General features: G+C 53.5%; 2 protein-coding genes and 1 long non-coding RNA gene across 22 annotated transcripts in view; 2 read left to right on the top strand and 1 right to left on the bottom strand.

The window, feature by feature from the left end:
* The window catches only part of ETFB (electron transfer flavoprotein subunit beta), a 29,129-nt gene extending 7,799 nt beyond the window's left edge, over window positions 1-21,330 (top strand). The window contains exons 2-8 of one of the 19 annotated variants that reach the window (NM_001194707.2): window positions 1,432-1,590; window positions 1,852-2,010; window positions 5,249-5,311; window positions 8,566-8,724; window positions 10,219-10,436; window positions 11,093-11,096; window positions 21,317-21,330. In NM_001194707.2, coding sequence (NP_001181636.2) covers window positions 1,432-1,590; window positions 1,852-2,010; window positions 5,249-5,311; window positions 8,566-8,724; window positions 10,219-10,389 — 711 coding nt within the window. In that variant the 3' untranslated portion in view covers window positions 10,390-10,436; window positions 11,093-11,096; window positions 21,317-21,330. The other 18 variants (XR_013408776.1, XR_013408781.1, XR_013408780.1 and 15 more) reach the window with 18 other exon arrangements.
* LOC114674146 (uncharacterized) lies at window positions 11,483-14,712 on the bottom strand. Its single transcript, XR_013410128.1, has 3 exons — window positions 13,793-14,712; window positions 11,997-12,234; window positions 11,483-11,735 (listed from the first exon to the last, which is right to left on the bottom strand). It is a non-coding gene; the product is annotated as an uncharacterized LOC114674146 (long non-coding RNA).
* Window positions 12,849-24,075, top strand: VSIG10L (V-set and immunoglobulin domain containing 10 like). 2 transcript variants are annotated; one of them, XM_077981098.1, is made up of 10 exons: window positions 12,849-13,693; window positions 13,771-14,625; window positions 15,048-15,341; window positions 15,476-15,760; window positions 16,762-17,016; window positions 17,696-17,974; window positions 18,609-18,905; window positions 21,488-21,598; window positions 21,827-21,981; window positions 23,130-24,075. In XM_077981098.1, exons 1-10 carry the CDS (start codon window positions 13,462-13,464, stop codon window positions 23,199-23,201), a joined length of 2,835 nt encoding a protein of 944 aa, XP_077837224.1. In that variant the 5' UTR covers window positions 12,849-13,461; the 3' UTR covers window positions 23,202-24,075. The 2 variants fall into 2 exon arrangements, with proteins under 2 accessions (XP_077837224.1, XP_001114712.4); XM_001114712.5 differs by having other exon boundaries at window positions 21,488-21,601.
* The last annotated feature ends 320 nt before the right edge of the window (window positions 24,076-24,395 follow it).

The raw sequence follows: 24,395 nt of genomic DNA, 5'->3' as shown, positions 1-24,395 counted from the left end.
GCTGTAAGATTCTAAGCCACCAAGTATGTGGTGATTTGTTATGGCAGCCGAGAGAAACTAACAGGAAGGTGGTTAGTGGTTCACGCTACACCCTGGTCCACACCGGAAGCCTCTCTCCCTGGCACATGATGGTGCCCCCAGGATCCAGCTTAGTGCCAGGCACACAGTAGGGCCCAGGAGAGACAAAAACGATGTGCAGAAGCAAATGGGTGGGGTTTGCCACCCACTTCCCTTAACTCCCTTGTCTGTTTAGCAAAGAGGTCTTTGGTGCTGGTGTTTTCCAAATCAGGTTGTGACCATGTGTGATCATGACATCCAGGCAAAGGGCTGGCATTTTTCTGAAAAAGGGTAGAAAATGTCAGGGTATGGTGTGTGTGTAGCCAGGGTAAGTATTGGTCACTGACCCTTACACTGCAGTGGCATCTGTGAAACAGGTCAGGGTCACCGGTCACATTGTCTAAGGTGTTATCCGAGCTCGTTTCACAACCAAGAGAATTAAAGAGCATAGACCACCCAAAGGGTGAGGTTAGAGCGAAAGTTTAATAAGCAAAAGCAGAAAGCTCTCTGCAGAGGAGAGGGGAGCCCAAGCGTGTTGCCATTTTTACAGTTGATTCCAAAAGCTTTTATAAGAAACTCCTCTCATCTCTGTAGCTGTTTGAGTATCTTATCTGTAAAGCTATCTGCATAACTCTCCGTTATCTGTATAGTTGTAGGTATGTCCTTTTGCAAGCACAAAGCTCTGCTTCTCTTGTTTGTGTAACCCTGGGTTTGTTTTAGGTAAGCTCCGCCCCTCCCTGTGCAAGTTCCCACAGAGACCACAAGGTACATGCCTGAAAAGGGGAGGGAACTTTTCCTGGGAGCCTGTCAATCACACAGAGAACAAAAGGCTTCTGTGCTGGACCTGCCTGCTTGTCTGTGCACGTGCAGCCTGAGTTTTCCTCAGGCTGCTCTATTGTTTCCGGTAGCTGTGATTTTTCAGGCAGGCTGCTTCTCTGAGGACCAGCCTTAACTGTCTACCTAACTGATTTTTCCTTTTCTTCTCCTCTTTTGTATTTTTGTGTCAGTGTGTTATGTATTTATATACACTTGGAGATATGGTAAAATGCACCTCTCACTGTGGGTTCCCATAAATTCTGTAAATTTGAGAAACACTCTTTCGGGCCTGAGAGGAGCAGTGACACAGTAGGGATGATCAAGTCAGATGTCCCTGGTACCCAGGAATGGCTGGATGAGAGAAGGAGACAGGGTGACCTGCCCCTGCCTACAAGCTCTAACCCAGCTCTGTCCCTGAAGCTGTGTGACCCCAGACAAGGCCCTGCCCCTTTCCAGGCTGTTGTTGTCCTCATCCAGCCTGGGACAGGGTTGGTGCTGAGGCCCCCACCTTCTTGCCTGTTTCCTCCTGACCCCGCCCCCTCCCCTCCTGCTGAGCAGATCCGAGTGAAACCTGACAAGACCGGTGTGGTCACAGATGGCGTGAAGCACTCCATGAACCCCTTCTGTGAGATCGCAGTGGAGGAGGCTGTGCGGCTCAAGGAGAAGAAGCTGGTGAAGGAGGTCATCGCCGTCAGCTGTGGGCCTGCACAGTGCCAGGTGCTCAGGGTCTTGGGGAGGGGCTGGACTTCTGGGTCTGAGGGAGGAGGGGCTGGGACCTGGACTCTGGGTCTGAGGGAGGAGGAGGCTGGAAGCCTGGACCCCTGGATCTGAGGGAGGATGGGCTGATAGCCTGGTTTCCTGGGTCTGAGGAAGGAGGGGATGGGGGCCTGGACTCCTGGGTCTGAGGGAGGAGGGGCTGGGGCCAGACTCCTGGGTTGCCCTGAGGATAGCCAAGTCAAGCCCCTCTGTCCTCGGCAGGAGACCATTCGTACTGCCCTGGCTATGGGTGCAGACCGAGGTATCCACGTGGAGGTGCCCCCAGCAGAAGCAGAACGCTTGGGTCCCCTGCAGGTGGCTCGGGTCCTGGCCAAGCTGGCAGAGAAGGAGAAGGTGGACCTGGTGCTGCTGGGCAAGCAGGTAACCGTGGTCAGCCCTCCCTGTGCCCCCTTGCTCATCCCTGCTTGGGAGGAAGGTGGTGGAGATGTGAGGTGAGACAGCAGGTGGCCAGGCCCAGGGCATTCAGCCACTCCAGGCTGAGCAGCTTGGGACTTTGCTGACCCTCCTGACAGAGAGTTTGAGCAGGGAGGACAGAGTCCCTCTGGGTGTTAGAAAGATCCTCTTGGGCCAGGCACGGTGGCTCACGCCTGTAATCGCAGCACTTTGGGAGGCTGAGGCGGGCGGATCACTTGAGGTCGGGAGTCTGAGATTAGCATGGCCAACACGGTGAAACCCCATCTCTTCTAAAAATAAAAAAATTAGCCGGGTGTGGGGGCGTGCACCTGTAATCCCAGCTACCTGGGAGGCTGAAGCGTGAGAATCACTTGAACTTGGGAGGTGGAGGTTGCAGTGAGCCAAGATCGCACCACTGCACTCCAGGCACCACTGCACTCCTGCCTGGGAGCAGAGCGAGACTCTGTCTCAAAAAAAAAAAAAAAAAAAAAGCCGGGCGCGGTGGCTCAAGCCTGTAATCCCAGCACTTTGGGAGGCCGAGACGGGTGGATCACGAGGTCAGGAGATCGAGACCATCCTGGCTAACACGGTGAAACCCCGTCTCTACTAAAAAATACAAAAAAAAACTAGCCGGGCGAGGTGGCGGGCGCCTGTAGTCCCAGCTACTTGGGAGGCTGAGGCAGGAGAATGGCGTGAACCCGGGAGGCGGAGCTTGCAGTGAGCTGAGATCCGGCCACTGCACCCCAGCCTGGGCGACAGAGCGAGACTCCGTCTCAAAAAAAAAAAAACAAAAAAAAAAAAACAAAAAAAAAAAACAAAAAAAAAAAGAAAGGAAAAAAAAAGAAGAAAGATCCTTTTGGTTGAGTTTAGAGGCTGGGAGGCTGAGGTGATGGTCACGTGGGGAGAATGAGGCCTCGGCCAAAGGTGTCGGGACAGAGCAGAGACATGATGTGGCAGGAGAGACTGGACTTAGCATGGGGAGGGAGGGCAGGGAGGAGGCAAGGACAGTGCCTGGGTCTGCCTTGGTAACACAGGTGGGAAACCCAGGAAGAACAGGAGGTTAGAGGAGGATCCTACACGGGGAGTGTGAGGAGCCCAGGAGACATTGATGCAGATTCAGGAGACAGTCCTGGGCTTGAAACAGAGACTTGAGAATTTTGGAGGGCACTGCAGGTGGCTCGGGTCCTGGCTAAGCTGGCAGAGCAGGAGAAGGTGGACCTGGTGCTGCTGGGCAAGCAGGTAGCTGTGGTCCGCTCTCCCTGTGCCCCCTTGCTCATCCCTGCTCGGGAGGAGGGTGGTGGAGATGTGGGGTGAGACAGCAGGTGGCCAGGGAGCTATGGGAGGTCTATGAGCAGAAGAGGGGTGGGATCAGCACTAGGTGCGGAAAAAGCCTCCCTGGGCTTCGAGAATGGACTGGAAGGGGAGATTGGAGGCCAGGAGTTAGGGAAGGAGGTTAGGGCTGGGTGAGGACCCGACCAGAACCTTCCCTGCCACACTGGTGCTCCCCACTGAGACAGGTACATGGGGCTCATCTGTTTCCCCAGGAGACCCTGGGGCACCACCTCTCCTCAGGGGTAGCTCATCTGATTTGAGGACAAACCTCATGGCCTCAACCAGGGGAAGGACAGAATAGGGACATCAGAAGAACCACAGGCAGATGGGAGTGAGAAGAGGCAGGGAATTAGGGATGGAGGCTGAGAAGGAAGACCAAAGATGGCAAGGTATGTCAAGCAGGGCACGGAGACAGCAGAGCACAGCAGGCTCAGGTAGAGCTGGGGCCCCCGGAGAGAGATGGAGATCCCAGGGCCAGGTCAGTTCTGGGACAAAGAGGAGGCTGGTGGGTCCAGATAGGTCATCGGGTGTCCTGCCCAGCCCTGAGAAAGTCCGAAGAAAACAAAGAGAGATTACCAACAGCAGGGGCATCAGAGTACAGATCAACCAACTGTGGCAGAAGGGCCTACCTGGAGAACGGGCCAAAAAGGCAGGGCCTGCGTGGGGCTGCAGAGGCCGAGGTGTTGGAAGCGTGGCTTTAGCAGTCCCCTGCATTTGCTGGTGGTTCTCAGACTCCGATGTCCTACCTGTCCTGGGCCAGGGACAGTTCCTGGGGCCAGGACCTCCAGCTGGGGAAATGCCGGATGAACTGGTCAGGATGCTGTTTGTTCTAGGAAACAGATTCACAACTCAAACTGGCTTAAGCCAGAAAGTGAATTTATTAGCTCATGTAAATCAGGGGCTTCAGGCACAGCTTGATCCAGGGTCACACATGAGCTGTAGGCTCCCCTCTACCTTGGCTTCACTGTCTGCATCTCCAAGCTCAGATCCCACCGGCCCAGTGACCCCAGCAGAAAGAAAGGAGCCTCTTTCCCAAGGGCTCCAGCAAACTCCCAGGGCTTACTCTTCTCTGGTGCAGCTCGAGTCATGTGCCCCTCCCTGAACCAATCACTGGGGTTGGGGCTAGAATGTCCTCGCTGGCCCAGATCCTCTTCATGCAGCTGCCCAGGGGCCACATAGGGCGGGATTCCTGAGAGGCTTTATTCAGAGGGCAGAGACTTGGCGACAGGAATGCCAGGTGGCCCCATATGTCCCTGGACAAGTGGCTGCTTATCTCTGGGCCCAAGTGCGGGGATCGTTCTAGACCAAAAATCAGTGAACTATGGTCCATAGCGACCTCTGATTTGTAAATAAAGCTATATTGGAACATCACCACACACGTTCATGTACATATTATTTATGGCTGCCTGTGCACTACAACAGCAGAGCTAAGTCACTGTGACAGAGACTGTATGACCTGCAAAGCCTAAAATATTTACTACATTTTGCCAACCCGGCTGGGTACGGTGGCTCATGCCTGTTATCCCAACACTTTGGGGGATCATCTGAGGTCAGGAGTTCAGGACCAGCCTGGCCAACATGTTGAAATCTCGTTTCTACTAAAAATACAAAAATTAGCTGGGCGTGGTGGTGGGCGCCTATAATCCCAGCTACTCAGAAGGCTAAGGCAGGAGAATTGCTTGAACCCGAGAGGCGGAGGTTGCAGTGAGCCAAGATGGCACCACTGCACTCCAGCCTGGGTGACAGAGCAAGACTCCATCTCAAAAAGAAAAAAAAGAAAGAAAAAGTTTGCCAAGCCCTGTTCTAGACAGAGGCCCGGATGGTCCACGAGCTCCATTGATTGTCATACAGTTTCCTCTCTCTCCCCATTCAGGCCATCGATGATGACTGTAACCAGACAGGGCAGATGACAGCTGGATTTCTCGACTGGCCACAGGTGAGGCTGGAGTGGGGAGCACCTGCTGAGGGCCAGGCCCTCATCCCTCAAACTTCATTTCTGCCTCAGGGCCTTTGCATTCGCTGTTCTCTCCTCCTGGAACACTGCTCCCTCAGATGGCCTCAGGGCTTTCTTGTTCCCCTCCTTGAGATCTCTGCTGAGGTATCACCTCTTCAAAGGGGACTTTCTTGCCATCCTACGTGAAATACTCATGCCCACCCCCTCAACTCCAGGTTCCCCAATCCCCATCTATGCCAGTCCGATATAAATGCAGGCTGGGGCCAGGCATGGTGACTCAACGCCTGTAATCCCAGCACTTTGAGAGGCCGAGGCAGGCGGATCACTTGAGGTCAGGAAGAGTTTGAGACCAGCATGGTCAACATGTTGAAACCCCATCTCTACTAAAAATTTAAAAATTAGCCGGGTGTGGTGGCATGTGCCTGTAGTCCCAGCTACTCAGGGGGCTGAAGGAGGAGAACTGCTTGAACTCGGGAGGCAGAGGTTGCAGGGAGGCAAGATCGCACCCCACTGCACTCCAGCCTGGCAACAGAGGGAGGCTCCGACTCAAAAAAAAAAAAAAATGCAGGCTGGGCACAGTGGCTCACACCTATAGTCCTAGCACTTTGGGAGGCCGAGGTGGGAGGATTACTTGAACCCAGGTGTTCGAGACCAGCCTTGGCAACACAGTGGGACCCCATCTCTACCAAGAAAGAAAAGTTAGCTGGGTGTGGTGGCACATGCCTGTAGTCCCAGCCACTCAGGAGGCCGAGGTGGGAGGATCCCTTGAGCCCAGGAGGTCAAGACTGCAGTAAGTTGGGATCATGCCACTGCACTCCAGCCTGGGTGAAAGAGGGAAACCCTGTCTCAAAAAAAAAAAAGAAAAAAAGGCGCATAGACAAATTTAAAAATTTTCACAGCTACATAAAAAAGTAAAAAGAAACAGATAAAATTATATTTTATTTCACCTCATTATATCTAAAATATTATCATTTTAACATGTAATCAACATAGAAAATATTGAGATACATATGCTTTACCAGCAGTGGGGTTATGTCCTGATAAAGCCATCATAAATTGAAAATATTATAACTCAAATAATGCATTTAATATACTTAATCTACCAAATATCATAGCCTACCTTAAACATGTCACAACACTTACATTAGCCTACAGTGGGGTAAAATAATCTAACATAAAGCCTATTTTATAATAAAGTGCTAAATATCCCATGTAATTTATCAAACACTATACTGGAACTAAAAAAAGAGAATGGTTGTATGGGGTACTGGCAGTGTGGTTTCCACTGAATGCTTACCACTGTCACACCTTCAGAAAACTGAAAAATCTTAATTCAAACCACCATAAGCCAGGGACCATCTGTATTTTACGTTTTTTGGATTTTCTTTGTACTAAATCTTCAAAATTCAGCATGTATTTTATATTTACAGCACATCTCAATTCAGGTGCTAAATTTCTATGAGAAACACGTTCCTAAAGATGACAGTTGAAGTAGATTTACACACCCAAGTTGTTCAAAACAAAGTTTTCCAGTAACTGCATTTCCAGTAGCTGCATTAGGTATCTGTGTTTTTTGTTTTGTTTTGTTTTGTTTTTTTAAAAAACAGCCTTATTGAGTTATTGACCTACAGTAAACTGCACATATCTTAAGTTGCACAATTTGTGAAGTTTGCTTTTCTTAAACACTTTTATTTAGATAGAGATGGGGGTCTCACTATGTTGCCCAAGCTGGTCTTGAACTCCTGGGCTCAAGCAATCTGCTCACCTCAGCCCTCCAAAATTTGATAAGTTTTGATATATGTTACATCCATGAAATCATCACCACAATCATGGTAATGTATCTTGAATTCTCAGTATTTATTTATTTTTATTTTTTTGAGGTGGAATCTTGTTCTGTCCCCAGGCTGGAGTGCAGTGGCGCGATCTCGGCTCACTGTAGCCTCCGCCTCCTGAATTTAAGTGATTTTCCTGCCTCAGCCTCGCAAGTAGATCGAATTACAAGCATGCATCACCATGCCTGGATAATTTTTGTATTTTCAGTAGTGACAGGGTTTCGCCGTGATGGCCAGGCTGGTCTCGAACTCCTCAAGCGATCCACTTGCCTTGGCCCCTCAAAGCTCTGGAATTAACGGGCATAAGCCACTGCGCCTGGCCAAATTATCGGTGTTTAAATTTAAATAAAATTTAAAAATTCATTCCTCAGCTGCACTGGCCACATTTCAAGTGCTGGGCAGCCACACGCGGCCCGTGGCTACTGGATGGGACAGCACATTCAAAACCATGATCCTGTTTTATCTTCAAAGCATTTATCACTATCTGACCAGCTTCTCCAACATTGCACCCTTCTTGCTCTCATATCATGTGTCTTATTTTCTTCTTATTCCTTCTGATCTGAAATGATCTCATTTGTGTGTGTGTGTGTTTCCCTGGTGACTGGTTGTCTTCCCTGGCAGAATATGAGCCCACCCCAGCTGGTGCTTCACTGGTCATGTTCACAGTGTATCTCCAGGGACAGGTTCATAAGGGCACTAGGAGGAAGTTCTGAACGAAGGGATGTGATGTTCACACTAAGACCTGAAAGATGTTAGTAAGTGGACAGGGAGAAAGGTCGTTAGACAAAGAGGAGTGTAGGTGGCATCAGTTACCAGGGGAGGAAATGTTGATTCAGGACTGAGAGGCAAAGGGACCTGGCCAGAGGATGGGGTCCCAGAAGGTGGTTTAAGGACCGGTGTGGACACACACAGTTCTGTTGTCGGCCCAGTGGAGGGGCCTCACGGGGGGCTGTTGGGAGTCAGATTGTCAGCTTTTGGATTTACCAGCTGTGGGTGGCAGTGGGCACGTAACTCAGCATCTCGCTGCCTCAGTTTTCCTCATCTGTAAAGTGGGGATAATAACATTTACCTCATAAAGTTCCTACGAGGATTCGATGATTGACCCATCAGTTGCTTAGCACAGGGCCCAGCACTCAGTACGTGTTCACTGTCAGGAAGGCAGGGAGGCCTCACTGGCAGCATCAGGACGTAGGACATCAGTACATACACCGTGGCTCTCAGGAAAAGGAAAGATACGCTCTCCCAGGTGTACAGGATCGATTCTAAACCTCATGGGACCCTGCATTGTTCGCTCCCTCCTTCATTCACTTGTCCGTGCATGTACTAAGTAGTGTCATAAGCGGACTGCTCGGATCGGACCTGAATTAGCCTCACCCACTCTCCTCCTACACTGTCCCTCCCCAGGGCACATTCGCCTCCCAGGTGACGCTGGAAGGGGACAAGTTGAAAGTGGAGCGGGAGATCGACGGGGGCCTGGAGACCCTGCGCCTGAAGCTGCCAGCTGTGGTGACAGCTGACCTGAGGCTCAACGAGCCCCGTTATGCCACGCTGCCCAACATCATGGTGAGCCCCTGGCCAGCGGGCACTGAGGGCCTGGGATTGGCAAGCACATTGCCAGCCCAGTGCCCCCTGGTGGTCGCGTCGGGGGAGGGAAGGATCCAAGGGAGGTCTCGTACGCAGGAAGCCGTCACCTGGAGTTTGGCTGATAGAGAGGGTTTGCTGGGTCATCTCTGCCAATGCTGAGAGTTCACGGGGGCTGCTTTGGCTAGCAGGGAGGGCTTGCTGGTATCTAGGCCAGTAGGAAGGCTTCGCTGGGTAGCAGACATTGTTCCCTTTGTCATTCCAGCCAGTGGAACAAGTTCACTGGGTCATCTTGGTTCATTAGGGAGGGTCCCCTTGGTAATTTTTGCCAATGCGAAGTTATCGTGTAGATCATCTTGGCTAACTAGGAAGGGTGCATGGGGTCTCTTGGCTAACAGGTAGAGTTCACTAATCATCACGGCCAGTAGGAGAGGTTTGCTGGGTCATCTTGGCCAATATTAACAGTTTAGTGAGTCATCTCAGACAATGGAGAATATTCAGTGGGTCATTTCAACCAACAGGGAGAGTTCAATGGATCATCTCAGCCAATGGGGAAGGTTCAGTGAGTCATTTCAGCCATTACAGAGTGTTCATTACATCATCTCAGCCTATAGGGAGGGTTCGGTGCATCGTCTCAGCCTATAGGGAGGGCTCGGGGCATCGTCTCAGCCTATAGGGAGGGCTCAGGGCATCGTCTCAGCCTATAGGGAGGGCTCAGGGCATCGTCTCAGCCTATAGGGAGGGCTCAGGGCATCGTCTCAGCCTATAGGGAGGGCTCAGCGCATCGTCTCAGCCTATAGGGAGGGCTCAGCGCATCGTCTCAGCCTAATAGGGAGGGCTCAGCGCATCGTCTCAGCCTATAGGGAGGGCTCAGCGCATCGTCTCAGCCTATAGGGAGGGCTCAGCGCATCGTCTCAGCCTATAGGGAGGGCTCAGCGCATCGTCTCAGCCTATAGGGAGGGCTCAGCGCATCGTCTCAGCCTATAGGGAGGGCTCAGCGCATCGTCTCAGCCTATAGGGAGGGCTCAGCGCATCGTCTCAGCCTATAGGGAGGGCTCAGCGCATCGTCTCAGCCTATAGGGAGGGTTCAGTGCATCGTCTCAGCCTATAGGGAGGGCTCAGGGTATCATCTCAGCCTATTGGGAGACTTCAGCATGTCATCTCAACCAAAAGTCCAGAGTCATTACTACCAAAAGGATGGGTTTGCCAGTCTGTTGCAGCCCGTGAAGGGCTTCCTGAATTGGTTACCTAAAGGAGAACTGCTGCAATAGTTGGGCCTCCCAGGGCCTCCAAGCCAGCAGGAGTTTTCCACACCAGGTGTGGCCCTGTGAGAAGTTTTGTGTGTCCTGGCCAGTCGGTGGGTCCAGAGGGTTCAGCCCATGGGACTGGTCTGCAGGCATGGCACCCACGGGAAGGAGGTGGCAGGAGGGTGGCAGGGGTTCCACAGCCCTGTGAACAGTGGCTTCCCATGTGCAGAAAGCCAAGAAGAAGAAGATCGAGGTGATCAAGCCTGGGGATCTGGGCGTGGACCTGACCTCCAAGCTCTCTGTGATCAGCGTGGAGGACCCGCCCCAGCGCACGGCTGGCGTCAAGGTGGAAACCACTGAGGACCTAGTGGCCAAGCTGAAGGAGATCGGGCGGATTTGAGCCCCTCCCAGAGATGGCAATAAAACTGACTCTCAACGTCTATCTCTGTTAACTCATTTCCTAGAGACCCATTATTTGGTTCATTCAACATTTACTTGAGTCTTTTGTGTGCCAGGCCCCGTGGATCCAGTCCCTGCCCACGAGGAGCCTCTGTGTTGATGCAGGGGACAATGAGGACAAAGGCAGCTGTAATTCGGGATGAAGTATGCTAGAGGTGGAGGCACACTGGGCCCCTGGGAACCCAACTGGGGGACCTGACCTGGCCCAGCCCGTGGGGTCAGAGATTTCCCAGGGAGATGACTTCCACGTTGAGTGTTGGAACACAAGTATCAGTGAGGTGGGTGAGAAGGGCTTTTATCCACAATGTTTGCAGAACACTCAGGACACTCATTCTCTCTTGTGTCCCCAGTCTCAGCAGGGACACAGGAGAGAATGAGGCCAGAAGCTGTGGTTCTGGTGTGAGACAGAGACAAGCCACAGAGAATCGAAACTTAGTGTGGCGATGAACAGCCTGGGTCTAGAGTCAGATTAATTTTTTTTCAATTATATTTTTTTGAGACAGAGTCTTGCTCTGTTGCCCAGGCTTGCGCCATCACACCTGGCTAATTTTTGTATTTTTAGTAGAGACGGGGTTTCACCATGTTGTCTAGACTGGTCTTGAACTCCTGACCTCAAGTGATCCGCCCATCTCAGCCTCCCAAAGTGCTGTGATTACAAGCGTGAGCCACAGCGCCTGGCCTAATTTTTTGTTAAAAAAATTGTGTTCCATTCCTCTGGCCTTCTGACAGCATGTGATTTCATATGCTCACTCTCACCTTTGCCAGCTAGATCTTGGGTGAGTTCCTTCCTGTTTTTGAGTTTCAGTTGCCTCTTCTGCAGATCAAAATAGTAACGGCATCATGTAGGGGTTAAGGGCATGGGTTCTGGGTCCCAGGGCCCTGGGTCAAATCCCACTGGACCCATTCCTGGCTCTAGGAGGACCTCAGATAGGCAACTACTCCCTGAGCCTCAGTTTCTTTCTCTATCAGGTGGAATTAGTGATACCTATATTCTGGTTGTCTGTTCTGGCATAACAAACCACCCCAAAACTTGGTGGCTTAAAACAACACTTGTTTATTATGCTCTTAAGTCTGGAATCTGGGCAGGGCTCAGCAGGGACAGCTTGTCTCTCCTCGGTGCAGGATCAGTTCAGGTGCCTCAAATGGGGCCAGGGGGTTGACTTCCAAGAGGGCTTACCCACATGGCCAGCAAGCTGGCTGGGGCTGCTGACCAGGGGCCATGATTCCCCTCCATGGGACTGCTGAGTTTCCTCCCAGTGTGGCGGCTGGGTTCCATGAGGGAGTGTCCTATGATACAGAAAGTGGCATATGCTGGCCTAGATGCAGACCCTGGCACAGGGTCACTTCCACGTCTTGGTCCAGCAGTCACAAAGCCTACTGAGATCCAAGGAGTGGGGAGATAGACCCCACATCTTAACAGGAGGATCCTCAAATTTGCAGCCCTCTTTAAGCTACATAATCTACTCCATGGAGTTTTGAAAGGTTAATTTATGTAGCACCCCCATAACCACACCTGCTATGCAAAAAATGCTAGACATATATTATTACCAGTGTCAGTCCGGGCACGGTGGCTCACGCCTGTAATCTCAGTACTTTGGGAAGCCAAGGTGGGTGGATCACTTGAGGTCAGGAACTCATGATAAGCCTGGCCAACGTGGTGAAACCCCATCTCTACTAAAAATAATAAAAATTATCCGGGTGTGGTGGTGCGTGCCTGTACTCCCAGCTGCTCCAGAGGCTGAGACGGGAGAATCACTCGAACCCGGGAGATGGAGCCTGCAGTGAGCTGGGTGAGAGAAGGAGACTCCGTCTCAAAAAATACATATATTACCAGTATTATTACTGGTGAGAACTGGGCCAAGGTAAGCTTAGAGGACTGGGAGCTGAGCAGAGGCCCTAAGCTCAGCATGGGATGGTGGGAAAAGCTATCAGAAGGAGTCAATGGTCTGACCATCCTGGTCCCAAGTCCAGCTTCTCCCTCTGGCTGTGCAACCTCCTGCAGGTCCCTTGACCTCTCTGAGCCTAAGTCCCCTGGCCTGCAAAGTGAGTATAATGACACTCAGCTCATAGCGTGTTTAGAAGGGTTCAGCCTGATAACGCATAGGAAACATTTAGCATAGTTCCTGGCTCAAACTAAGTGGTAATTACTATGGTTCTTAATAAGGTGAGACCTGAAGGACAAGTTGTGGTTTAGCCAGGCTGGAGGGAGGTGGAGAGTGTGAGAGCATTCCAGGTAGAGGACTGGGAGGTGAGATGGGCGGGCAGGATGTTCAAGTGCTGGAGTGGGGGGTGTGCATGGGTTTGCTGTGAAGCTTGGATGTCTCCAGAGGGCGCTGGGGAGCCAGGGGAGGGCTGTGAGCAGGGGAAGGCAGGTTCGGCTCTGGGTGTAGAAGGACCCTGGCAGGGACTGGAGGAGACTGGGCAGAGGAGGGAGACGGGGCAGGAAGAGAAGACAGCGCCTGGCCAGTGAGAACCAGGGTGAGGAGGGTTGGACTCAGATTGACAGTGGTGACGGGGAGGGAGGAGGTTGGGAATGTTACCCAGCATTTGCGAAGATGGTGAAGCCATCCTGGAGGTGTGAGGAAGTTTGGGTTAGAGGAAAGATTCTGAGTTTAGCGGGACACAGGCCATGTGAGGGCCTCGGGGATGCGGAAATGCAGCTCTGGTCTCAGGATAGAGGCCCTGGCAGGAGATAGCACCTGGAGACTTGGTTCTGAGAGAGCCGTGGGAGGGTTTGGAGCAGAGGAGGAGCACGGTCAGGTGTATCTGAGGCTGCAGGCAAGACAGAGTGGAAGGGGCCAGGAGGCTGGGGAGGAGGAAGCCTGTTCTGAAGCTGTGGCCATCAGAGGTGGGGCTCTCAGAAAGGTCACCTCACCCTCCTCCAGGAAGTCTTCCTGGCTTTGTCCCACAAACTTGCTACCACATTTTTAGCTGGGAATGTTTTCTCCATCTGCCCCCTGGGGATGGGGAGTGCAGGGATCAGGCTGGGCCTCCCTGCAGATGGGACCAGCTGATGAAGAGAGTGGGGTGGGGTGGGCAGCTCAGCCACCACATCGGGGTTGGGGATCCTGGCCCCTCCCGCTGGGTCTGGCTCCCTTCCCCTCCCAGGAAGCTAAGCTACCAGTCCTGTTGGACTCGTCTGACCCAGGAGGGATGGGTGCAGTCCTGGGTCTCTCTCCAGTGTCCTTTCAGTGAGGCCAGCACCATGGACACCCCACAGGCTCTGCCACTCTTCCTACTCCTGGGTAAGTTCCCTGCTCAGTCCCCTCCCCTCCAGTCCCCCGGAGCAGCCTCCCCCAACGCTTTCCCCTCTTCTCTGCAGCCTCCTTGGTAGGGGTCCTCACCCTCAGAGCCTCTTCTGGACTTCAGCAAACCAACTTCTCCTCTGCCTTCTCTTCGGACTCAAAGAGCTCTTCCCAGGGGCTGGGTGCAGAAGTTCCCTCCATCAAACCTCCCAGCTGGAAATTTCCAGATCAGTCCCTGGATTCAAAAGGCTCTGCAGGAATCTCTGATTCCAGCTGGTTTCCTGAGGCCCTGAGTTCCAACAACATGTCTGGGTCCTTCTGGTCAAATGTTTCTGCTGAGGGCCAAGATTTGAGCCCGGTTTCCTCCTCTGAAACCCCTGGTTCTGAAGTATTTCCTGATATTTTGGAACCACAAGTTCCTGCCAAAGACCCCAAGCCTTCCTTCTCTGTTAAGACCCCAGCTTCAAACATTTCTACTCAAGTCTCCAACACCAAACTCTCTGTTGAGGCCCCAGATTCGAAATTCTCCCCTGATGACATGGATCTTCAACTTTCTGCCCAGAGCCCTGAATCCGACTTTTCTGCAGAGACCCACTCAGCGGCAAGCTTCCCCCAGCAGCTGGGGGGCCCACTGGCTGTGCTGGTGGGAACTACCATCCGGCTCCCCCTGGTCCCAGTCCCCAGCCCTGGCCCCCCCACCCCTCTGGTGGTCTGGCGCCGGGGCTCTAAGGTGCTGGCAACTGGAGGCCTGGGGCCAGGGGCACCTCTGATCAGCCTGGACCCTGCTCACCGAGACCGCCTGCGATTTGACCAGGCCCGGGGGGTTCTGGAGCTCGCCTCTGCCCAGCTGGACGATGCAGGGGTCTACACGGCTGAAGTCATCCGGGCAGGGGTCTCCCGGCAGACTCGCGAGTTCACGGTGGGTGTGTATGGTAAGTGGGCCCTGGCGGCTGGAGTGCAGGCGGCAGGGGCTGGTCTGCTCTGCCAGACTTTGGGCAAGTCACGGTGCTGTGGGGTCCCTGGATGGCAGAAGAGGGCTTCTGGGTTGAGGAAGGGAGGAAAAGAGCTAGAGGTCAAGGCAGGGGTGTTTGAGCAACGTTGGACTTGGGATGGAGACTCCTGGGGGCCTGGACTCCCAGGTCTGAGGGAGGAGGAGGAGGCTGGGAGCCTCTTCTGTCGAACTCCTGGGTCCCGGAGAGGAGGGGTCTGGGGGCTCAAACTCATGGGTTTATGAGAGGAGAGGGGTGCGGGCCGGGACTCCAGGGGCTTAGAGGGAGCAGCGGCTGGGGCTCCCTCTAAGGGGACCAAAGATGGGCTCCAGGACTGTGTCCTGAGCCCGTTCTCCCTCTCCCAGAGCCCCTACCCCAGCTGTCGGTTCAGCCCAAGGCTCCAGAGACAGAGGAGGGGGCGGCCGAGCTCCGGCTGCGCTGCCTGGGGTGGGGACCCGGTCGCGGGGAGCTGAGCTGGAGCAGGGACGGACGTGCCCTGGAGGCGTCGGAATCCGAGGGAGCCCAGCCGCCCCGGATCCGCTCAGAGGGCGACCAGCTGCTCATCGTGCGCCCTGTGCGCAGCGACCACGCCCGGTACACTTGCCGCGTCCGCAGCCCCTTCGGCCGCAGGGAGGCTGCCGCCGACGTCACCGTCTTCTGTGAGTGTGGGGGTACCTCGGGACGGGGACAGGGGGTCCTTGGGGAGAAGGGGGCTGGGGAACCAGTCTCCAGGAGTCCTAGCGGAGTCCCAGGTGACCCTGACACTCGCAGTCCCGACCCCTCCTCCTTCCAGACGGCCCGGACCCGCCGATCATCACGGTCTCCTCGGACCGCGACGCCACGCCTGCCCGCTTTGTCACCGCGGGCAGCAATGTGACCTTGCGCTGCGCTGCCGCCTCGCGGCCGCCCGCCGACATCGCGTGGAGCCTGGCGGACCCGGCCGAGGCCGCGGTGCCCGCGGGGCCGCGCCTCCTGCTGCCCGCGGTCGGGCCGGGCCACGCAGGCACCTACGCCTGCCTGGCAGCGAACCCGCGCACCAGCCGCCGCCGCCGCTCGCTGCTCAACCTCACTGTGGCCGGTGAGAGGCCGGGGCGGGAGTGGGGAAATGCCTGGGAGAGGGGCGGGGCCAGAACAGGGGCGGGACTAGGTGAAAGGGGCGGGGCCAGCAAGGAGGCGCGGCATACCGGTGGGTGGGGCAGGGCCAGCGGGAGGGCGGGGTCACCAAGAAGGAGCCGGGATACCTGTGGTGGGCGGGGCCAGCGAGGAGGGGCGGAGATACCTAGGATAAGGGGCGGGGCCAGGGAGGAGGAGCACGATACCGGAGGGGGGCGGGGCCAGCGGGAAAGCTGGATCACCAAAAAGGAGCTGGTATACCCGTGGTGGGGCGGGGCCAGCGCGGAGGGGCTGGGATACCTAGGATAAGAGGCGGAGCCAGAAAGAGGACAAGGGAAGGAGCCAAATGGAGTGGCAGGGCTGACCAGGACTGACGAGCCGGCCCAGCACTGAGAAGGCGGACATTCCGGGGCATGGAACACTCTCAACAAAGTCGACAGCGGAGTTAAATGGCAAAGAGTGGGAGTTAGAAAGGGAAAGAACTAAGTTGCTTGGGCGGGTAAGTGGGATCAGCAAACGGAGAAGGTACCTGGGAAGGAGGTGGAGTCACCAGGGAAAGGGGCGAGGTCATTTGGAAAGCGGGCAGAATTATCTTAGAAAGGGGATGGGGTCCGCAAGGAAGAGCGGAGATATCTGGGAAAAGGGGAGGCTTCTCGGAGGGCAATCCAGGAGGGGGCGAAGTAACCTGGCAGAAGTGGTGGAGCTGGAAAGGAAGGGGATGAGTTACGTTTGGGAAGAGAAATATCATTGTGTGAAGATGCAGTTTTCTTAAGAAAGCTGGGCAGTCATCAGGGCTGCCGGCTACCCACTTAGCGGGGAAGTTGGGAACGGGATCTCAGGAAAAGTGGGGAGTGTGAGCGCCTATGGGGCGGGGCTAGGGAAGAAGAGAGTTACTGCGCAGAGAGGCGGGGCTGGAGAAGAAATGAGAGAGGGACTACGTCTTCATTCTCTGCCTTCTCTCCGCAGACCTGCCCCCCGGGGCCCCACAGTGCTCAGTTGAAGGGGGTCCCGGGGACCGCAGCCTCCGCTTCCGCTGCTCGTGGCCCGGCGGGGTCCCTGCCGCCTCCCTGCAGTTCCAGGGTCTCCCCGAAGGCATCCGCGCGGGGCCAGTGTCCTCTGTGCTGCTGGCTGCCGTCCCCGCCCACCCCCGGCTCAGCGGCGTCCCCATCACCTGCCTTGCTCGCCACCTGGTGGCCACGCGTACCTGCATAGTCACGCCGGGTGAGACGGCGCGGGGCTTTTTTGCTGTTTCTCAGGAGGAGGGAGACTTTTTCTTTCGAAAATTCTGAAGGGGTTTGGGGTACGTCCTTAGTCCAAGAAAGAGGCAGGACTTCACTGTCTTCAAACGAGAAAAGGGACAAAGATTTCCCTATACCTCATGGTGAGGGCGTGCAGGGATGGGGGTATTTTTTGGACACAGGAAGAAGGCCATCACTTTCCCACGTGTTCAGTAAGATAAAGCAGTGATGTTTTAAAGAGTAACGAGGTCGGGCGCAGTAATCGCAGCACTTCGGTAGTTGGGGGCGGAAGGATTGCTTGGGCCTAGAAGTTCAAGACCAGCCTGGGCAGTGTGGCAAGACCCAGTCTTACAATTATTATTGCTACATAATAATAATTATTATTATTCTAATAAAGAAGAATGAATAGCTGAGAATAATATGAGTTTCCCAGTACAGGGCCTGCTCCTATGGTATGTGTTCAATAAGTGTTTGATGAGGAAATCAGATAATAAATGAATGAATGAATGAATGAGCGAATGAGTGAGTAAACTGGCAGTTCTTTCCCAGGTGGCCAAAGCGCCGGGGCTTACCACCATCTGATTTAAAGTAGGGCATAGGACCTGTTCTTTGAATCCAAGGTAAGGTCTCGACTTTCTTAACTGGGCTTCTCCCACCTGCAGAGGCCCCCCGAGAGGTGCTGCTGCATCCGCTGGTGGCAGAGACACGGTTGGGGGAGGCAGAGGTGGCACTGGAGGCCTCTGGTTGTCCCCCACCCTCACGGGCATCCTGGGCCCGGGAAGGGCGGCCCCTGGCTCCAGGAGGCGGGAGTCGCCTGCGGCTCAGTCAAGATGGGCGGAAGCTCCACATCGGCAACTTCAGCCTGGATTGGGACCTGGGAAATTACTCCGTGCTGTGCAGTGGGGCGTTGGGAGCTGGCGGTGACCAGATCACTCTCATTGGTGAGCCACATTATTTCAGAAAGCCCGGAAGTCCAGGCCCCCAGCCCCTCCAGCCCTCAGATCCGGAAGTTCAGGCCCCAGACGTCTCCTTCCTCAGACCTAGGATCCAGGCCCCCAGCCCCTCCTCCCTGGAGTCCAGACCCCAGCCCCTCCTCCCTCAGACCCAGGAGTCCAGACCCAGCCCCTCCTGTTTCAGACCCTGGAGTCCAGGCCCCAGCCCCTCCTCCCTCAGACCCAGGAGTCCAGACCCAGCCCCTCCTGTTTCAGACCCAGGAGTCCAGACCCAGCCCCTCCTGCTTCAGACCCTGGAGTCCAGGCCCCAGCCCCTCCTCCCTCAGACCCAGAAGTCCAGGCCCAGCCCCTCCTGGTTCAGACCCAGGAGTCCAGGCCCCAGCCCCTCCTCCCTCAGACCCAAGGGTCCAGCCCCAGCCCCTCTTCCCTCAGACCCAAGGGTCCAGCCCCAGCCCCTCTTCCCCCAGACCCATGAGTCCAGGTCACCAGCCACTTCCACCCTCAGATCCAGGAGTCCAGGCCCCCAGCCCCCTCCTCCCTCAGACCCAGAAGCCCAGTCCCCTAGCCCCCTTCCCTCTCCCCTCTGGCACCCAAGAATCCAGCCTCTCCTACATACCTCTAGGACCCTCCATATCCTCGTGGAGGCTTCAGAGAGCCAGAGATGCAGCCGTGCTGACTTGGGATGTGGAGCGCGGGGCCCTAATCAGCAGTTTTGAGATCCAGGCATGGCCAGATGGGCCTGATCTGGGCAGGACTTCCACCTACAAGGACTGGGTCTCCCTGCTCATCCTGGGGCCTCAGGAGCGGTCAGCTGTGGTGCCCCTTCCACCTCGGAACCCAGGGATCTGGACCTTTCGGATCCTGCCCATCCTGGGGGGCCAGCCAGGGACTCCATCACAAAGCCGGGTCTACCAGGCCGGTGAGTTGGGGCTGTCCGAGTAGACCTTCTCAGTCTGTTGTGCCAGATCCTCCCTCTCTCCCTGTTTTAGTGTCCTGGGACCTGCCCTAACAAAGTACCATGAACTGCATGGCTTGAAACAACGGGAATTTCTTCTCTCACAGATCTGGAGGTCAGAAGTCTAAAATCAAGGTGTTGAGACGGTCCTACTCCCTCTGGGACCCTGTGTAGAATCCTCCTTTGTCTCTTCCTAGCTCCCGGTGGCAGCTGTTTCATCCTTGGCATTCCTTGGCTTGCAGCTGTGTCACTCCAACCTCTGCCTCTGTGTGTCTCTGTCCTCTTCTTCTTCTTTTTTTTTTTTTGAGATGGAGTTTCGCTCTTGTTGCCCAGGCTGGAGTGCAATGGTATGATCTCAGCTCGCTACAACCTCCACCTCCCGGATTCAAGTGATTCTCCTGCCTCAGCCTCCTGGGTAGCTAGGATTACAGGCATGTGCCACGACGCCCAGCTAATTTTTGTATTATTAGTAGAGATGGGTTTCACCACATTGGTCAGGCTGGCCTCAAACTCCCGACCTCAGGTGACCCACACACCTTGGCTTCCCAAAGTGCTAGGATTAGAGGCGTGAGCCACGGCACCTGGCTTCTGTCCTCTTCTTTTAAGGACACCAGTTATATTGGATTAGGGTTCACCCTAATGACCTCATACTGACTTGGTTACATCTTCAGAGAACTTATTCCAAAATAAAGTCATACTCACAGGAACAGGGGCTAAGACTTCAATATATGTTTTTCTTTTGGGGTGGGCACAATTCACTTGATAACATTCTTCCATTGGAGTGTCTCAGGATTTAGTCCTCACTCCCCAAAGTGATCAAGTTCACGCTCATGGCCTTCAATAACATTAATACTCAGATGACTACCAAATGTCCTATCCTGGACCCTGACTTCTCTCTTGAAAAGGATGCTCCCTACTTAAGATCTTCACTTTTTTTTGGCGGGGTGGGGTGGTGAGACAGAGTAGAGTACAGTGGCATGATCTCAGCTCACTGGAATCTCCACCTCCTGGGTTCAAGTGATTCTCCTACCTCAGCCTCCTGAGTAGCTGGGATTACAGGTGTGAGCCACCATGCCCAGATAACTTTTTTTGAATTTTTAGTAGAGACAGGGTTTTGCCATGTTGGCCAGGCTGGTCTTGAGCTCCTGACCTCAAGTGATCTGCCTGCCTCAGTCTCCCAACGTGCTGGGATTACAGGTGTGAGCCACTGAGCCCAGGCAAGATCTTCACTTTGGATGTCCAATTAGCATTCCAAATGTCATATGCCCAAAACAGATCTTTTGATGTTTTCCCTCAAAACTGCATCCCCCAACCCTCCAGTCTTCCCCATACTCATAAATGTCACTACTTACAGGCCGCATCACTCCTGACATCCTAATCGCCAGCAAGTTCGGTCCATTTTCCGTCTAAAATATTTTCCATCTTCATCCCAAGGCTCTGGTCAAACACAGCATCCTTTCTTGCCTGGACTGCAACAGATGTTTATTTGGTATCTTTATACTCCCTCTTGCTCTCAGATAATGCATTCTCCATGTAGAAGCCAGAGTTATGCAAATCAGATCATGAGGCTGCCCTACATAAAAGCCTTCCATTAATTTCTGCGGGACCCCTTTAGGATCTGGTTCCTGGAAACCTTTTCTACTTCACCCTCCACCTCCAGCTCTCTCCTTCCATATCCTCCACCCACGCTGGCCTTTGTTGAACAGAGAAAACTCTTTCCTAGTTCTGGACCTTTGCATTTTCTGTTCCCTCCTCTTGGAACACCCTTTCCCGTGTTTAGTATGACTGCCTCTGGTCTTTATTCTTCAAGTCTCTGTTCAAATGTTACTTCCTCAGGGACCTTAGCTCACCACTGTTTCTAAATGTCACATCCCTTCCCATTATTCCTTTTTTGTTTTTTCTTTGTTTGTTTTCTTTTTTTGAGACAAGGCCTCACTTTGTTGCCCAGGCTGGAGTACAGTGGCACGATCTGGGCTCACTGCAGCCTCAACCTCCCCAGACTCAGGTGATCTTCTTACCTCAGTCTTCTGAGTAGCTGGGGCTACAGGCCCAGCCACCGCACCTGACTGGTTTTTCTATGTTTTGTAGAGACAGGGTCTCGCCATGTTGGCCAGGCTGGTCTCCAACTCCTGGACTCAAGTGATTGCCCACCTTGACCTCCCAAGGTGTTGGGAATCACAGGTGTGAGCCACCACACCTGACCCTCATTATCTCTATCACATAACTTTTTCTTTCTCGGGACAATCTGTGATTATGTTACGTACTGCTCATTTATTTCTGACTTCTCTCCTAGAATTAAGCCCACAAGGGTAGGTATCTTTCCTGTTTGGCCCACCAGTGAATCCTCACTACCTGTCCGAGGTAGTTAACCGCAGTAACTGTTAAATGAGTTGAGAGTGCTGGGGTCCCACATTCCTGGGTTCTGGGAGGGGAGGGACAGTGGGGGCTGGACTCCTGGGTCCCAGCACAAAGTTAGGGGGCTTAGGAAACTTGGGTCCAACCTTAGTTCCTGTTCCCCTTCTCTTTCTTCTCTTTGTCTCTTCCAGGCCCCACGTTGAGCCACGGGGCCATCGCCGGCATCGTCCTGGGCTCCCTACTGGGCCTGGCGCTGCTAGCCGTCCTTCTCCTCCTTTGCATCTGCTGCCTGTGCCGCTTTCGTGGTGAGCAAGGGGACTGGGGAAGGGGCAAACATGGCCAAGTGGGAGGGACCCTAGAAAAAAGCCGGTGGAAGACCTGACTGAGCCAATCAGCACCATCATAGGTCATCCATCCTGCCAATCAGCATAAGGCTCCGCCTCTCACACCAGCTTCCCTTGCTATTGGCTGGGTTGGCATGTTGGGGCAACTAATCAGGTGTTCCTGCTTCTCTTCCTCCTCTCAATCAGGAAAGACTCCTGAGAAAAAGAAGCATCCTTCTACCTTGGTCCCCGTGGCCACCCCCTCAGAAAAGAAGATGCACAGTGTGACCCCAGTGGAGATTTCATGGCCTCTGGACCTCAAAGTCCCGCTGGAGGACCACAGCTCAACTAGGGCCTACCAAGTGAGTGTGGGTGCCCTCTTTTCCTCCTGGAATCGGGGCGGAACTTCTTGTATTATAGTCAGGGAGATGAGAGGGTCTCCATTATCTAACTCCAGTTTTACTTGTTAGTTTACAGTCTGTATAACTTCATCCTTTTTAAAAATGCATCAAAGTTGGACAGAGCTTCCCGCCTAACTTTGATGTATATTAAAATTAGAGTGAAAGAGTGAATTTCAGTTTCTCTTACAAAGGAGGATGAGATCGGATCTTTCTTTTTTTTTTTTTTTTTTTTTTTTTGAGACAGAGTCTCACTCTGTTGTCTAGGCTGGAGTGCAGTGGCGCCATCTCGACTCACTGCAGCCTCCGCCTCCTAGGTTCAAGAGATTTTCCTGCCTCAGCCACCTGAGTAGCTGGGATTACAGGCACAAGCCACCATGCCTGACTAATTTTTGTATTTTTAGTAGAGACAGGGTTTCACCATGTTAGGCAGGCTGGTCCCAAACTCCTAACCTCAAGTGATCCGCCCACCTTAGCCTCCCAAAGTCCTGGGGTTACAGGCATGAGCCACTATGCCTGGCCCCTCCTTTTTTCTTTTCCATAAAAGTTAGGCAAGACCCATTTTTCTCTATGAAGTGGGGTGGAGTTTCCTCGTTTCCCCATAAAAGAGGGGTTGCTGTGACGGGGCGTGGTAGCTCATGCCTGTAATCCCAGCACTTCGGGACATTGAAGAGAAAAAATCGCCTGAGCCCAGGAGTTCGATACCAGCTTGGGCAACATAGGGATACCCCATCTCTACAAAAAATTTTAAAATTAGTCTGGCATAGTGGCATGTGCCTGTAGTCCCAGCTACTAGGGAGGCTGAAGTGGGAGGATTGCTTGGGCCTGGGAGGTCGAGGCTTCAGTGAGCTCTAGGCTGGATGCACTCCAGCCTGCAGTCCAGCCTGGATGACAGAGTGAGACCCGTTTTAAAAAAAAAACAAAACTGGGTTGGGTTGTTGGCTGTCTTCACTCCACCGATAGCCAGACATTTTTTTTTCCCCTCTCCAAATGGAGGGTTCCCAGATAATCTCTAAAAAGTTCAAGCAAGAGCTGGAAAAAGTTCGGTGGGTGAGTCATGTTACATCCAGGGTACTACTGAGTTCTCCCCGCACCCCACCTCTCTCTTCCAGGCCACAGACCCCAGTCCAGTCGTCTCTGTAGACGAAAGCTCAAAGACTGTTCGGACAGCCACACAGGTGTGATCAGAGCCAGTGGCCTGCCCTACACAGGGCATTTTGGGCCAGAACTTCCAATTTCACTCCAGCAGCAGGCAGGGCCTGCTATGACTGAGGGTTGGACCCTGAAAGTGGGACTTTCTGTCTCCCTCTTTTGCTGCAGAGGAAGAGTCTTCCTGTATTTGTGCAAGTAAGGAGATGTGACTTCTTGGCTGGGAAACTCCTGCTGATAGAACTGTGTGGTTTGCACAACCTCCAAGCCTCTGCAGCAGACAAGCAGGGCTTGTTGTGTTGCTCTGAGCTAGAGAGGGAGCCTGGCCATGCTCTCTGAAAACGTCCCCCTACATTCACTTTGCCACCTGTAGGCCACACCCCATGCAGCTCCCAGCATCTTCATCTTCAAACAGATCAGATCATGTCCCTCTTCTCTTTAAACCCTTCTAGGGCCTGTGCATTTCCCTTCAGATATTATCCAAACTCCTCGTCATGACCTTCAAAGACCTTGTGGTCTGGCCTCTGTTGGCCTCCCTGACCTCCCCTCCCAATTGTTTCTCTGTCCCCTGACTCCAGTATCACAGGCTGTCTCTCAGCCACAATTTATTTTGCCCCTAGAGTTTGCTCTGCTGGTAACACTTCTTTTTCCCATGTCATTCATTTCTCAAGTCTAAGAGTAACAATTGCCCTCTTAGACAACCATTCCCTTACCCCTCCCTTAGTCTTGGGTTAAGTCCCAGAATCCTTGAATTTGCCGTTTCTGATACATAAATATGTAATTACTTGTGTGGCCTGAGACTCTCTGTCTAAACTAAGGGCTTTACCAAAGCAGAGACCACATCATTATCTCAGCACTTAACCCAGAGCCTGGCACGCAGCAGGCAATCAATAAATACTTGTTGACTGATCCGATGTTTTGGTGCCGGTGAAGAGCTGGGCTTGCCGCTGCTGTCTTCAGCATAAGTCTTGCTTTTTCAGCTGGGTTTCTAATTGAGAATTTAGAGAGTGCATTGGTGAGGATTCTTTTGACTGCGAGTAACAAAATAAAATGGTGCCAGGAAATATGAAGGTGGCTGGTTTCAGGCTGGCTTAGCAGCTCAGTGATGCCATTGAAACATGGGCCCTTTGCATCCATCTGCTCTGCCACCCTCAGTGGGTTGGCACATTGACACTAAGCATGTTGCCTCATGTAGCAAGATGGTTGCTGCAGCTCCAGTCATCGCATCT

The sequence above is a fragment of the Macaca mulatta genome, chromosome 19 (assembly GCF_049350105.2).
Source record: "Macaca mulatta isolate MMU2019108-1 chromosome 19, T2T-MMU8v2.0, whole genome shotgun sequence".
NCBI classification, from domain to species: domain Eukaryota; kingdom Metazoa; phylum Chordata; class Mammalia; order Primates; family Cercopithecidae; genus Macaca; species Macaca mulatta.
This window is presented reverse-complemented; position numbering and strand designations above follow the sequence as displayed.